This window comes from Acomys minous (genome assembly GCF_964271855.1).
Source record: "Acomys minous genome assembly, chromosome: 2".
NCBI classification, from domain to species: domain Eukaryota; kingdom Metazoa; phylum Chordata; class Mammalia; order Rodentia; family Muridae; genus Acomys; species Acomys minous.
Genome location: NC_140484.1, coordinates 44,337,767 through 44,354,368, shown reverse-complemented (window position 1 = coordinate 44,354,368; position 16,602 = coordinate 44,337,767). Strand labels below are relative to the sequence as shown.

General features: G+C 40.7%; 1 protein-coding gene across 1 annotated transcript; it reads left to right on the top strand.

Moving 5' to 3' along the window:
• The first annotated feature begins 5,164 nt into the window (after nucleotides 1–5,164).
• On the top strand, nucleotides 5,165–6,113 carry LOC311609363 (high mobility group protein B2-like). Its single transcript, XM_084802414.1, has 2 exons — nucleotides 5,165–5,629; nucleotides 5,683–6,113. The coding sequence occupies exons 1-2, from the start codon at nucleotides 5,201–5,203 to the stop codon at nucleotides 5,836–5,838; spliced, it is 585 nt and encodes a 194-aa protein (XP_084658540.1). The 5' UTR covers nucleotides 5,165–5,200; the 3' UTR covers nucleotides 5,839–6,113.
• The last annotated feature ends 10,489 nt before the right edge of the window (nucleotides 6,114–16,602 follow it).

The following is a 16,602-nucleotide window of genomic DNA, read 5'->3' as shown; positions in this document are numbered from 1 at the left end:
GCATTATAAGCATGTTTTATATGCATGCATTTACATATGCATATACGTATGTGTGTTTATCTACAAATGTTTATATGTAAATGTATATTTATCTATCTATATGTTTATCATCTACATGTACGTACAAGTGTATGTATGTGTTTTATGTTGTGAAAGTAAAAAAAAGTCTATTACAAAGAAGAAAGAATGTAAGTGAAAAGAAGGAATAAGAGTGTGTGATAGAATATGTTTGTCATGAATGAAGAGAGAACTGGTTAATAAAAAAGACAACGACCAAGAGTAGGAAAGGCACATGGAAGAGGGCTGGTGAGGAAGAACAGAATGCAATGGTGCACATGTGTAAAACTGTCACCACGAAACCCACTTCTTGGCATGCAAACAAAATAATGATTTATAAGAGAAACTAGGTGACAATGGCTAAGAATTTCCGACACAATTCCAGACTTCCTGTTTGTCCTCACTTAGTTTGATGTTGGGCAAGTATCAAATAATAGCAAAAATATTACCATACCTCAACATTCTTATTTGTAAGCTAATGTTAGTAACAACACCCAGGAGGGCTGGTCAATCATGAACACTTAGTGTAGTGTCAAATGTGCGTGAACACTGAGCATCTGGGTATCTGCTGCCGGTTTCACTCTTCACTGACATGGAAACAATTTTACTGCTTCTCCAGCTAGTATTCCTAAAGCAGGCATGCATGTATGCATGCTCTACACATAATTAACTCTATAAAGCTAAATATGCTCACAAAGATCCTTGGACAAATACTTTTTGATCACTTGATATGTACCACTTGTGCTTGGCCCTCAACCTTAAAAAGTGAAGATTACAGTCCAAGCTCTAGGAGACAGTCTCTAAAGAGAGAGTTGCGAAAGGTAACAGGTGGTTTATAAAGACAGGAAGCTGAGATGTTATCCAGAACCTTCCCTTTTTCATACATGACCACTAGGCATATTTGTAGTTAAGGTTTTACAACACGTGATGTTTATCCTAACACACAAGTTACTGTTTTTAAGTGCAATGTACACAACAGGCTCAAGTGCTTGAACACTCATTCTCCAGCTGGCGGTGCTGTTTTGGGAGGATTCTAGGAAACTAAGGAGTTAGGGACTCGATAAAAGAGTGGGTTACTGGAAGTGGGCTTTATGGGTTATGGTCTTCCCCAATTCTAGACTCAGTTCCCCTCTGGCTGACCATCAATAGAGATGTAACAAGTTATTAGTTCACACTCCTCCATTACAAACAGGAGCATGTCCCACCATTAACAGCCCACTGCCACCTCTGCAATGAAATTGTGAGCTAAAATAACCATTCTTCCCTACTTTGCTTTAGCTGGGTGATCACAGTGATGAGAAAATAGCCAATACACCAGTAAACAGACATTTGGCATGAATTCATGGCATTCTAAGGACAGCTTGCTATAATCTGGATTTTAACTATCTCTTGAAGGTCCATGTGCTATTGAGAGGCAGTAGAAACTAGAGCAGTGGTGTCATTATAGGGGATCACAGAACCCCAGTCTCTTCCTTACTGCTCGTTGTGTCCTGACCATGTGGCAAATTATTTTGCTTTGTCATATCCTCAGAATCTAAAATATCATGAGTTCTACAACAATCATTTCTTCCTCTCCTCCGTGGGAATAACTGACTGGAGGCAACGGGTGAATAAGCATCTCCAAATACAGTAGTACTTTCCTGCCTCATAGTCATACTACAGATGTACAGTGTGTCTCATCACAGAAGCCAAGCCCATTGGACCATTAATTTTCTTTATAAAACTAAAGATTAGTTCCGGAACAAACTCAGGCATATATTAAAACAAACACATTTGCAATATTACAGACCTTTAATCATTATCACATATAGAAAGATATCTGTTAGTTTTAGCCAACAATGAGATAGTTCTAAAATTTGTTTGCAGGTATAGCTCCAAAGGCACAGTGCAGATTTGAGTCTGATGTTTACACTGAGATGGCTGAGTCAGCCTGATCAGGCTCAGCCTCAGCTGGAGCTGCCATTTATTCCACACACGTCCATATCATAGGGCCTCCCTGGAACTCTTAACTAGTGACCCTCTTAGCTTCCTTTTCTCTAACCTTGTAGAAGCAAATACACAAGGATAGAAAAGCTGGAAGCCCACCAGTCTTATCCAGTAAACTATAACAAGCTATGTTCTGCCTGTTGCCCTTAAAAGAAACTTTCTCATTTATATGCAATAATATAGATGTTGCCCATATGTTCACCCAATCCCACTGCCCACCAGTAGAAGGAACTATTGTGAGAGTAAGTAGTCATTCACTCTCTGCTTTGTACATTTTGTTTGATTATTTACTTGTTTGATTAAGGATGTAGGACCTATGCTTGTTCTGTTTAGATAGGTTAGTTAAGGGAGGCATGGAAAACCATCGGCTGCATCTAAAGAGATGAGTATCAACTTTAATGGTTCAGGTAGGTGAAGACTCAAGGCCAATACAACACCCAATGCCCTGGGACCAGCAAGCTACATTGGACCCTAATAATCAAACTTAATATCAAAATGATAGTGGGCCCAGATTTGAATCACCTGGGACATTTTTTTTAGCAACAGCAAGCTATTCTATGTCATCTTACTCACCACTAGCCCCAAGACATTTGAGTTCATTCACATGCAAAGACAAAGAAAAAGAGAAGTTGGTTGAGTGATGTTCCCTAGGCTGAATATATAATCTCAACGGCGATAATTTAGTCCACCATTAGCTTGCATGGTTGATTTGCAGCTCGACTTCTTAAACCGGGCTGATATGTGAGCACCCGCCGCGTTTTTCCTGTGCTGTTTATGTTGCCATTCTTTATTTTGCCATTCGAAGAACTTAAATGGATCCTCCCTCAACCAGCATTCCTGAAGAAGGTCAATCATTCCTGGCATTTCATGTAATTAATTCTTGGCTAATGCAGAAAGGGCCTGTTCCACATCATTCATTATTTTCCTAGCAATTGCTATCGTTACTAATCATTTGAAGTGAGTTGTAAAGCTTCCAAATTTAATAAATTAGCGAGTGAGTAAATAAATTAATTGGAGCTATGTGGAGAGACAATTAAGCCCAACTTGAAAATGTGACACATCAAGTTTTGTTTTTTTTAAATAATGATCACCTCGGTATTTATCTAATCACATTACTTTTTTTCTGAACTATCGTGAATATTCTAATAAAAATTAGAAAGAACTATTCTATCTGCCACAGTTGATAGGCACTGCATGGCTCATCCTTCGGGGCCCTCTTGAAGTGGTCTCTATGTTTCAGGAGTCAACCAATTTCCCAGGTTAGCTTCGATGCAGAAGCTAACTGTGTAGCAGCCACTGTGTCGCTTTGTGGTTGCTCCTGGCAGAGCTTTTCTCTGCCATTCTAGCTCTCCTTTATTGTATGTGCTTGAAGGATGCCAGAGGAACACATACTCCTTATGCCAAATGATATCACCAAGTAGACTAATGTCTCCTAAATCATAACTCCACAGAGCTCAAGCTAATATAGTGCTTACAATGACTTTCTTGTTTCATAAGTCAGAAAGTAGCTTTCTAAAGCCCACATGGGGAGGGACGTGCTCCTAGCATTGGTTATTGTGCTGAAGGTATGAATGGAAAGACAAAGCAGAGTCAAGGGATGGTGACACACTGTCCAAGAAGTAACTCAATACACAGCCACTTTATGGTGTGAGGGACCTCTGAGGCCCAAATATCTTCCCAATTGTGCACCAAAATTTCCTCAGTTGGATGTTATCCTTAAAGATCGTCCATAGTTCTTTGCCTTTTTACTGTTCCAAGCATTATATTAGCAAAGAATATAGTACTTAATCAAAATACTAAAAGATACATTAGAAGTCATCATCCCTTTATGAGAATAAGACTCAGAAGGAAACAATTCTGATGTCCAAAAAGGAGTGGTGGATAGTGTGAAGAAAATAAAAGAAACCTACCGTTACCCACATATGTCCATGGATATGTATGTTTGTGTATGTCTTGGGTGTGTGTGTATATTTGTGTGTGTGTCTGTGGAGATGTATGTGTGTTTGTGTGTGTCTTGGATATGTGTGTATATTTGTGTTTCTGTGGAGATATATGCGTGTTTGTGTGCGTCTGTGGATATGCATGTGTGTTTATGTATGTCTGATGAGATGTATGTGTGTGTTTGTATGTGTCTTAGACATGTATTGTGTTCATGTTTGTTGAGGTGGATAAAACATATCATGACTCATGCTTTCTCTGACTTATAACATGAAAAGTTTGGGTCTGTCAAGGAACAGATGTCACAGGTCAAGATGGGTTAGAGGGTCAGTTGAATTGTGGGGGCAGGGGTAACAGAAGATGGGACTAGAGAGGGTGAGGTAGCCAAGAAGGACTTCAGTGACTGTGATGCAGGTCTGATACCTGCAAACCCAACCTTCAAAGAGGAAATGGAAGATGTCAGGCTGAGGAGGACCATGCTCCTAGATGCTCTTAGTTTCAGAAGCTCTGCCTGAGCCCGGAATGCTGGCTTCTGAGTTTCAGTGGAATAAGCTTTCCTTCCTATCACGTCATGCACCGGTGCATGTGCTGGATACTGCCTGAGTAAACAGTGGCCTTTGGTAGGATGAAGTAATGGAGCCAGAGAGGTGGCAGAATGGGTATCCAGGGTGCTTTCTGATTGTACTGATTCATCTGTGTGGCTACTAAAAGCAGCAATTTAAATTCAGCATTTTTTGCTACTCAAAATTGTAATATTGAATATGATTACTTACAGCAATTATTATTTATTTCAGTTACATAAGCAATGTATTTAATTCATATGTTACTATATACAAATGAATTTTTAAACACTTTAAAAATAAGTTAAATATAGTATGTCATTATCTCCTCCTCCCCCTGATTGCTTTTAAAAGCATTGTAAAACCTAAGGGCAATTGTTTCAGCATGTTTTTGCTTCTACATATGCACGGGAGAGAAAAATGTCACGTCATCAAGAATAACTACTCTGGATTCTCAGTCCTTCTGACAAAGGTAGCCTTTGAGTGTTAAATTGTTATTTCAAAACTGGGTTGTGTGAAAACCAGTTCTTGCTGGAGCTTGGGAGAAGGAAGTGTCTCTGTCGGGCTTTGAGGGAAGAACTTGCGCCAGCAGGTAGACACCATGCGCCATCAGCATAGGCAAAGGACACCCCAACAAGCCTAACAAGCCATGGGGCAAAATGTCCTCATATGTCTTCTTCATGCAGATGTGCCGGGGGGAGCACAAGAAGAAGCACCCCAACTTCTCGGTCAACTTCGCCGAGTTCTCCAAGAAATGCTCCGAGAGATGGAAGACCATATCTGCAAAGGAAAAGTTGAAGTTTGAAGATTTGGCCAAGAACGGCAAAGCTCGATATGACAGGGAGATGAAGAATTACATTCCTCCCAAAGGGGATAAGAAATGGAAGAAAAAAGATCCTAATGCTCCAAAACGACCACCGTCTGCCTTCTTCCAGTTTGGCTCTGAGCATCGCCCAAAGATCAAAAGTGAACACTTGGGCCTGTCCATTGGAGATACTGCAAAGAAACTGGGTGAGATGTGGTCCAAACAATCTGCCAAAGATAAACAACCCTATCAGCGGAAAGCAGCTAAACTAAAGGAGAAGTTGCTTTAGTAGCAACTTTCCTATTTCTATTCCTATTTCATAAACTAAATGAAAAGGCTATTGCTGCATACCCTGCTAAGGGCAAAAGTGAAGCAGGAAAGAAGGAGCCTGGTAGGCCAACAGGCTCAAAGAAGAATGGACCGGAAGAAGAGGAAGAAGAGGAGGAAGAAGATGATGAGGATGAGGAGGACGAAGATGAGGATGAAGAGTAAATGGCTGTCGTAAAATGTGTGGAGTGTGTGTGCTCAGGCAACTGTTTTGCTAAGAATGTAAAATTCAAGTGCAACTCAACATTAGCTTCTGAATAAAAGTTGTACAGATTTTTGGATAGCTGATGAGATTCTTTGTAGAAAAAAATACTTTTAAAAAAGGAGTTTGCAGCTTTTTCAGGGGCTACAACGAACAGTTAGATTTAAAGCTTTTGATTTTGAATGTTCCTAAATATTTAATGTTATTTTTAATTTCTTACTGTAGCAAAAAAAAAAAAAAGCTTCATAGGAATTTGTATTACCAGCAAAATTTTTTTTAGGATGTTGCTTTGTTTTTTTGTTTTTGTTTTTAATTTGTAATAAAATAATGTATATTAAAAAAAACTGGGTTGTGTAGGGGTAATTGGAAGCCTGTCCATCACCACCGAGCTTTGTATATGAATTGCTATGTGCCTCTCTGTGTCTAGTCTTACGTCTGTGCTGCCATTATTTAAAAAGCTACCTAAGTATGCACACCTTTTTGAGGTCCCCTGTGCTGAGAAGTTTTCAGGTCAAAGCACATATTGAAAGTGGATGAGAGTCATGTTAGATAAAAGATACCTGCTTCTGTATGTCTGCCATTTATATAATACATTCTTAACAGGCATTCTAGATGATTTATGGATTCATGTTGGCCACAGAAATATTTTCTTAAGAACACTAAACCTGAGCCTTGATAAACTATCTTTCATCTAAAAGGACCCAGTCATCATCTCCACCAGGGGCTCCCAATAGCTTTGGAGGGTGGGGCTAAGTTGGATCAGGGTACCACAAGGTGAAGAAATTTCAAAAAGGTGATACAGAAGCAGATGGGAAAACCACAAAGCAAGAAGAATATACATCATCTGTGTACCCACATCTGCTGATCATGTTTTATATATTATTTCCTACTTTATAAGGAAAATTAATTTTAGCTTGAAGACTAAAAAGGACCATTCCAAAGTTATTATTATGGTTGTATGCCTTAGTATTTTATTTTTCTTTGGAATAGACTCAGGAAATAGATGTGTGTGTGTGTGTGTGTGTGTGTGTGTGTGTGTGTGTGTGTGAATATATCATCCTGTGTACTATTAAGCATCACTAACAATGGCTACTCTTGAGAAAGACGTCATGAAGAATTCTTTCCATTGTGAGAATGTCATAAAATGTGCTCACCCTAACCCAGAGGATATAGTTTACTGTACAGCGTATAAAAACTATGTCAAGCACAAGCTAATTGATATAATCAATATGGAGTACACATATTGCTGGTGAAACATAGTGTGATGGTCAATGCTGATTGTCAACTAGACTGGATGTAGAACCACCGAGACAAATCCCTGGGCAAATCTGTGAGGGACTATCTTGACTGGGTTGATTGAGTTGGGGAGATCGACTCTAACTTTGATTGGCACGATTCCAGGGCCCGGGTTCCTGGAGTGAGTAAAAACTAGAAAGAAGCTAAGCACTAGAATTTCTCAGTTTGCTTCTTGACTACAGATGCAAGTGGACCAGCTGTTTCACAGTCCTCCAGCTATGACTTCCCACCATGGAAACGGTGAGCCAAAATAAACCTTTTCTTAAAACAAAACCAAACCAAACCACTTAGCGTGTATATGTGCACTTGTGCTGCACACACACTCGTTGTCCATGCATGTGTCTATACCTGAGTGACCTTTATGTACAGCATCTACTTACAGGGGCCTGACAAAGCCAGAAGAGGATGTTAGAGCCCAAGTTTTAGGCAGTTGTGAGGCACCTGATGTGGGCTCTAAGAATCTCTTCAGACCCTTCACATAGATTTTTGTCATGAATTTTGTCACAGCAGAAAAGTAGGTAATAGAGAGAGCTGGTGGCAGCAGTTGAGCGGTTCCTGTGATAAACCTCACACTGTAGTTCTGAGGCCTTTGGAGCTAGGTTTAGAAGGTTTTGGAATGTTGGGCTGGAAAAGCTCTAGAATGCTCTAAGCTGGCCTTAGTGAGCCATTCCAGTTGGACTTTGAAAGACCAGAATGCCACGAGAAACCTGGATAGTGAGCTAAATAAAAAGGGTTATTAATTTATTGTTACATGACAGAGTGCATGAGTGGGGACATGCGATGGTACACACAGAGGTCAGAGGAAAATATTGTGAATTTAGTTCTCTTTTTCTACCTGTATGTGTTGGAGGAGTCAAACTCAAGTTGCCCACTTTTGTGGCATGGATCCTTAAGACTGATATACCTTGGTGGACCAAATAATTTTTTCAATAAATATTATACTAAAGCAGTAATAAAATACAACATAATAAACACAACCAATAGCATAGTCATTTATTTGTATTATCATGTATTATGTACTGTACATAGTTGTATGTGGCATCCCTTGATACAGTGGGCACAGTGAGCATGCTAGCACCACCATTGCTATAAATGTGCGAGTACTATGTGGTGGTACCACATTACATGGCTTTGGCTTCACGAGGCAACAATGTTGTTTCAACTCCACTATAATTTTATGTTACTACCATCACATACATAATCTTCCCTTTACCAGTTGTCATCATGTAGTACAAGATTATATATCATCTATATATGTGTGTGTATACATGGCACTGATTTGCATATACCATATTAGATATCTGTATTCATTATAGAAAAGTCAAGATCTATGGTTTTTGAGCAACAACCTATGTTCAATTATATTATTAGCAAAAGTAAAGCCTTAGATTCTTTTTTTTTTTTTTTTAAATAAAGCTAAGCTAAGCTCTCAGCATGCATCCACACTAAGCAGGTTACAACCCCCTCCAACTTCAGCTCCAGCAGATCTGATACCCTCTTCTGACCTCCCTGCACTCCTGTACACCCATGGCGTACATTCACACAGACACATAACACATAAGTAAAATTGAAAATAAATCATTTTAAAAAGTACTGTTTTATCCTCCAAAGTTTCAGACTATAAATCAAATATGAGATCATGATGGAAAGCTGAGAGCAGAAAATAGATGACAAATTATTTTGCTTCAGGGATAAGGTTGTTTACTTTTTCAGTTTGGGTGGTACTTTTTAGACTGCTCATTCAAAATATAATGCCATCTACATGCTTTGTGATGAAAATGTCTGTCTGTTGCTGTACCTCTTGGCTTGCAACCCTGATTGTACCACCCAGCCAATATGACTGTGGCATTTTGACACTGCATTGTGACACAGTGACGTAATGCTTCCATCAGCATGAAAGGACAAGTGGAGGGAGAGCATGTAGCACATTAGGAAGCAGAGGAGTGCTTCATTACTGGGCAGAGAGAAAGTCTGCTCAGGAATTCTTATTGATAGTACAAGGCAGTCTGCAACGGATTGATTATGAGATCAGAAACAAACATTTCTAATTGGTGACTCAGCTTTTCTGGCTACAAAATGGACATGATTCTATATGTAACATTTTCACTGCACAGTGATCATTTGATTTGCAATTCACTCTTGATCAGCAGAAATTGTGGAAGCGCACTTTGAAGAACTAAATTGCAGGCCGATCACATGTGACTGGCTGTCGGAACTCTCACAGTCTGAGAATTCTCTTGCTATGGCATGGTTTCTCCAATGCTCTGTCCTAAAGCTCTTTCTTCATGATAGTTGGGTCAAGCTATAACTAACTGGGTGGTCTTACACATGCCGTCCAGTCCCACGTCCCATCCAACAGATGCCAGTTGGTAGAATAATAATTTGCTGGTTCTGAGAAGTCAGGTTGTTGGGAGATCATGTTTCAGACCCCAATGGAAGAGGCATCTTCTAAAGCCATACCTTTCTCAGGTCAAATCATGGTGTGTTTTGTATATTCGGCTTTTCAACATATAAAACAAAGTCACAGACCTTCTCGATTTGAAGCTCCTGTCTTCGCAAGTCATCTTGACTAGAATCATTTGGAGCCTACATTTCTTCTGGAAGCAAATTGTCTCTATTCTGCATGAGGCGGCGGGGCAGAATCTTGTGCTGCTCCTGCTGGCATGACAGAGTGTAGGTAATGTGTTGAGCCTAGGCAGTAACTACAGCAGGAATTCTGTAATCAAGCCACAAGGGGGCGGAGAAACATGCTAGCCTGCCACCTCAGCCAGGGGAACGCATTGTGATTTGTATTGCTATAGCTCTGTTTATTTTCTCAGCTATCTCAAAAGCATACTGATAAATACTATCACCAAACAGGGGAAGATGGGATTAAGTACCAGGAATAGCCATTAGAATGAAATGGCCTAAGATTCAAAACCATTCCCAAAGCTTGGTTATTTCCAGTTCAATGTTAGTGAAGACTAAAACAAGCCAAGGCCATCTTTCCTCCCAAGCCATCAAGAGAGGCTTTGATGAGATGAATGGCAAGGTGTCTCAGAGACAGTTTCTTTTTGACATGTAAACCCTACCCAGTTATTTTTACTGGTATTCTGTTCATATTTCCCTTTTGTTCTCAGACAAAATCTTATGTAGTTCATGTTGGCCTAGAATGCACTGTGTAGACAAGCTGGCTTTGAACTTGCAGGCATCACTTGCTTCTCCTTCCAAGTGCTAAGAAAAAGGCATGTGCCACACACTGGCCTCTGCCCATAGCCCTCATTTTTAACCTTCATAACAGAGACAAATATAGGTGGAAAAACAAACAAACAAAACAAACAAACAAACCCCAAAACTGCCAGATACTAGTTCTTGACGAAGGAATAGTAGTTACCGTAGAGTTTGACTCTCGATTTTCTATTCTCCAATTTGTTAGGGTATGTCTTGAATATCTTACCTTGGAAAAATTAATTATTAATGAAATATTCAAAAGAATGAAATCAGTACTGTTGATAAACACTATACATACCAGGGTAGAAATATGCTCATTAATATTTTTGTATATATTTATTTTTATATTTGACTTTTAAAATAATAACATAATTTACAAGAGAATATTAAAATAATGAGAAGTCATTAATTTCTCACTAAGAATTAATAAACAGATGTTAACATTTGCTAGCTGCATTGCTCCTGAGCCCTGATTCTTTACAACAAAAACAGCACAACATAAAACAAAACCTCCAAATCCCTGCCTAATTCTGTTTCCTCCTGTCTCCTCTCCTTCCATCCCCATTAGAGATCATTTTCTACATGGTGGGGTTCATTCCTATCCGAGAGAGGTGCACTTACATTTATGCAGTAAAAGCCAGGAAACACTGTGTTTTAGGAAAGCAGACCATTTGCTTATGAAATGAAATAAAAGTTACTGGTTATATAATGGCAAATCTGAGAAGTGGTACTGGTAAATGAAAGCAGAAAAACGAATTGTGAAATGATACAAAAACTTACGTAATTCTTTGAACTATACATTCAAATAATATGTTAGCTACAAGTACCTAAAATAAGACAGTGTGGTTGATAATTCCCTTATCGTGTACTGTGATAGGCATGGCAGAAGGCCAAATGCATTTGAGTTAAGATCCCACCCTCAAATATGGGCAGAAAGATTAACTAGAAAGTAACAAGAAGGAGAAAGATTAGACACTGTCTCCTAGGGTGGCAGCTCATTGTGGCTAGGGGTCCAGCAAGTCAGTCTTGCCTGTGCTAGCAGATGCTGCAGACCACTGCCTTGACAGTTATGAGAGGCAGGTTTAGTGGAGTGCCGGGTGTTCTAAATTAGCTGGGAGGTAAGACTGGATTAGAACCCGTGCTTGCCTGGCTTGTGCTGTCCTCTGTCTGACTGTGCTAACTGACCTCTGTTCCAGTTACTGTGAAAGAAGAAGAGTTATACCCAGAAGATGCTCCAGCACACAACAAGAAAATTTGTTCAACCATGTTCATAGCAGCCTTATTCATAATAGCCAGATCATGGAAACAGCCTAAGTGTCCATCAGTAGAAGAATGGATAAAGAAACTGTGGTACATATACACTATGGAATACTATTCAGCTATTAAAAACAAGGAATTCCCGAAATTTGTGGATAAATGGATTGAGCTAGAAATGATCATAATGAGTGAGTTAACCCAGAAGCAGAAAGACTCAAATGGTATATACTCACTTATATCTGCATATTAGCCCAAGGGGCATGTCCCACGAAAGCCTTCACTTACCAGGAAACTGAGACAGAGGGGAGGACATTCTATTGGGACTCTAGATGAGAGAAGCATGGGAGAATGGCAAAGTAGAAGGATCCAGAGGGTCCTAGAAACCTACAAGTAGAACATTATGATAGGCAGATTTGGGCACAGGGGTCCCGCTCAAACTAAGGCACCAGCCAAGGACAATACAGGCAGTAAACCTTAAACCCCTACCCAGATCTAGCCAATGGACAGAACATTCTCCACAGTAGAGTGGAGAGTGGGATATTACTTTCTCACATACTCTGATGCCTCACCTTTGACCATGTCCCCTGGAGGGGGAGACCTGGTAGCACTCAGAGGAAGGACAGCAGGTTACCAAGAAGAGACTTGATACCCTATGAGCATATACAGGGGGAGGTAATCCCCCTCAGGAACAGTCATAGGGGAGGGGAATAAGGGGAAAATGGGAGGGAGGGAAGAATGGGAGGATACAAGGGATGGGATAACCATTGAGATGTAACAAGAATAAATTAATACAGGAAAAAAAAAGATAAATAAACCTAAGCACTCAAGATAACACTGTGGGGACAGAAAAGAGACAGGTTGGGGGTAGCAGTGATAGTTGGCTATAAAGTGAGATATTAGGGATAAGTAGGAGTGTTCTATATTTCCACTGTGGTGCTTGCTTATTGAAGTTCATGGAACCCCGTACTAAAACGGATGGACTTTATTGCATGGAAATAAAATCAGATGCAATAAGCCTGATTACAAAACAAAACAAAACACCCCCCCCCCAAAAAAAAACCTAAAAGCAAAAACAAAGAAAACACAATTAAAGGCCCTACAGACAAACATCTTATTCTGAGTATGTGCCCCCTCCAGCTCACTGCTGCCTCAGGTATCCCTACTCAAAGCAGGGCTTGGGGAAGACGGCTTTGTGGGGGAGGGGTTGGGTCAGTGCTCACAAAGCAAAGCAAGCAAACAGACAAAAACAAAACAACCTCATGCTTCTAAGATTCATTTGCTAAGCAGAGAAGCCTGGACCTATGGGTCTCAGCCCTTTCCTTCTGCTTCAGGCAGAACCTACAGGTCACTGAGATAGCCAGCAGTGTCACCCACGAGTCCCTCCTGCTCCCGCCCTGTGGGCCTCCTCTGGTGTACACCCTAAGCATGCAGCAGGGGTGCTGGCTTCTTGCTTTCTCCCTCCACCCCGCCCACCTCCAAGAAGTATACACTCGAGCCCGCCTATGAGGCTGCCTCTCCTGGCCCACATTGTACACACAGGGCGGCCATAAGTCACTCTGATTCGTTGCCAGAGAATTTCAGCTCATGGCTTGCAAAGCCTGGCGACTTAGATCCTCGAATTATTTCTGGCACAGGGGCAGGAAGACAAGCGGGAGGGGTGGTTTGGGGGCGTGGGGGGGGGCGAGGTTTAACCAAGGCTGTCTGCACAGAAGCAAACCATCCTCTGTGTAGTTAAGGACATTTGGTTTTCAGCCCTGACCACTGCATTTCTTTGTAATGTGGGCTTGAGGAACTGTAGCGATGTTTGAGTCCATCATAGAACCCAGCAGGACAAACTTAGAGGTTTTACCTGCCTTGCCTTACCAACGGTTTGCGAAGATTGTACCGGCTTTTGCGTAGCTCTTGTTCTCCCCCAAGGGAATTAGTAGTTACAACTGGCAAGCTGAGAAGTATTTGACTTAGATTAATCTCACTTGCCAAGGTGGAGAGCCTGTCTTTCTGACAGGCTGACTTAGCCACACTGCCCTTCTTGCTCCGGTAACGTGGGAGAGGCTTCTGGTTTATAGCCTTTGATGGGTAAGAAAACGGGTCATTATCATTTTTTCATGACACCCATAAAAGGCATGCAGTAAAGTGGACAGAAGAGCTGTGACAGGGTGGTGAACTCTGGAGCTGACTCTCAGCAGGGCCACCCACAGTAAGTAAATCTACAAGAGCCTATTGTGAGTGGCATTCCTCCTTCCAGGATTCTTCTGAAATCAGAGAATGGCCAATGTGTTAGGTCTAGCTGCATAAAGGAATCCACTACAGACTTTCAAACGTTTTGTTTATCGCAAAGGGGGAAACAGTAACATTTGGCACACACACACACACAAAGTCCTTTAATGAATTGCAAATGAGTGATTTGGGGCTTTATGAGCCATTTCTCTACTAAAGTACTAGGAAATGAACCTTGGTGAGAAATTAAATTATTAGCTATAAGACCCAAAATAGTGCTTCTCAAATTTGTGCGGGCACAAATAACAGTGCAGGCGAGTCCTCTGCAGACTTGTTGAAATGCAGATTCCAGCTTAGAAGGGGACCAGTACTCCAACTGGCCTCAGGAAACACTAGGAGAAGTTAGACCCCAAATAATATAAAAATGAAAACATTGTTGGAAAGCGAAGGGCCTAAGCCACACAAATCTTCCAGCTGACAGGTACTTACAGTCAATTCCCATTTATATTTCTGAGCATCACATTTCTCTCCCGTTGGCTTGTGTGGTGATGCGTGGACAGCTACCAAACTGCAAGGCACAGTACCCAACCCAGTCCTGGGTGGTTGTTGGCTTTTCATCTTCTCTAAGATGTCTGTTTTACTTTAGAGTCGTGAGGCTAATTTGACAATGAAATCACACACAGTTGAATCATTATTCCTCTTCCAGAAAACCAGGCTCTGTCCCTTTCCAGGTTTGAAAATTTTTGCCTCCACAGAAATCTATGGTTTTTTTTTTGTATTTGAGAAAATACCATAAAAACAATATGATTATTTTGTCAAACCTTTAGAACTCTGACCTGTACATAATTTGAGCATGGATTACTCAGTTAAAGTCACTGACATGTTCTGTTAAATAAATCACAATATTAAAGCTACCAATCTATTGTTTGTTTGCTTAAAAAGAGACAGGCTATGCAAACAGATAAGTCTACGAATTTAAAAAAATATTGTATATAATTGTTAATAGATACTATTTCCAGGCATAATTACATATTTTAAATCCAGAGATGAGGTAGGTGTTTGTTGAAGTCTGGAGCAATAACTGGACCCTTTTTTTAGTGGTTTAAATACACATAATTAGCAGTTTAATTTCCTCTGTGGCTAAGTTAGCTGTAAGATTTCATTTAATAACAAGCACAATTTTATAGCCCCAAGTAAGTGCCTGAGCCAGCATCAGCTCAGCACTGCCCTCTGCTGGTCTTCAGCTGACTCATGCCATGCTGCTCAAGGCACCTTACTTGCAAATTGCTTCTGGGCTGTCTGAAAATTAATTGCAAGAGAAATGGAGAAATATAGTTCATTTAAAACTCTCCAAATAAGTCTCTTATTTTTAACCAAGCAAACCCCAAAAGTCTGAAAGTATATGCCTAGCCGCCTTTCCTTCAGTCTCTCATACAGTCATTATCATATTAGCTTCGAAGCAAGTGTCTCATTTGCACTGCTCAGCACAATTAGAGATAGTGTCCAATATTTCCATACATGAGATGTCCCCAAACAACTGGTTTTCAAAACAGCAGTTGACACCCCAATAAACAACCTGAGTAAGCATTGTTCATCTTAAGCTCGGCCAGTCCAACTTGGCCTTACATCTCAGCCTCTTTATTTGATTATTTTTAACACAGTAATGAAATTTCCTCTATACCCAGAGTGCAGTCACTCTCTGTTAGCGCCAGCTAGGGCTGACTACAGAAACAGAGACATGTCCTGAAGACTCCTGCTAACAAGCTGACAAACGTCAAAGCTGCTGTGTTCTCCCAGCCTTCTCTTTTCATCAGAAGGGGAGGAGGATTGACCATTATCTCAGCCCTTCCATTCAACATTCCAAACGGGAAATATGCTGTCATCAAATTGTAGCAAATAGCTGTCTGCAGTGGGAGTCAGAAGAATTCACTAGGACTTAAATAAAGCGAATACTACCATTGGAAATGCAGGTAGAATGAAAGTCCAAGGGGCTTCACTATGTATGTGATGCACCCGTCCTATTGGCAGCGTCCTCTCTATACCCTGCCAGCTACCTCAGACAAGACTGGTAGGCTTCAAGGCTGTAAATGGGCAGTAATTGCCATCAATGCTTTTAAAGCATAATATATCAAATTTCAACATGGGTTAAAACTGGGGTTCAAATGTCTGCTCTGTGCAGCTGAAGCTCAAATACATTTCTTCTACTTCCCAACTCTCATATACTTGAGGTGATAATATGACTCATGTAGCATTTGCACAGGGTTTAAACTGGACAATGAATATTGTAAAAACACATAGTCAGGCACCTCAGACAGTGTGGCTTCTGAACAAGTGAGGCACAGCCAGACTCGGGAGAGGCAGAGTACAGCAGGGGGAGAAAAGGAAAGGAATTGTTGCTAGGAGCGTGACTCTTCACTCCCATCACTCCCAATGCCCCAAGAAAGACACTTTAATTTCTTTAAACATCAGTGCTTTTACCTACAAAAGAATTTTGGTAATCCCTGCACACAGCCTTATGGGAACTATAGGAGAAAAGGCATCGGCACAGAACCTTGCATGGCAAATGTGCCTGTAAACAGTGCATGGTAGTGGGGAGGGGACTGAGCTGATATAGTGACCCATTTGAAGTTCTGGATTTATCATCCTGGCTGCTCTATGTCCTTGCACAATGCATAGCTAATCATGATTGTTCTCTTTCAGTTTACAGTAAGGTTAAATATGTTTTCCAAAAGGCTGATAGTGGTACT

Excerpts from the sequence above, each read along its gene's own strand:
- LOC311609363 (XM_084802414.1), top strand. The coding sequence starts at position 5,201 with ATGTCCTCATATGTCTTCTTCATGCAGATGTGCCGGGGGGAGCACAAG. Across the intron at positions 5,630-5,682 it reads CTAAACTAAAGGAGAAGTTG|GCTATTGCTGCATACCCTGC; the intron begins CTTTAGTAGCAA and ends CTAAATGAAAAG.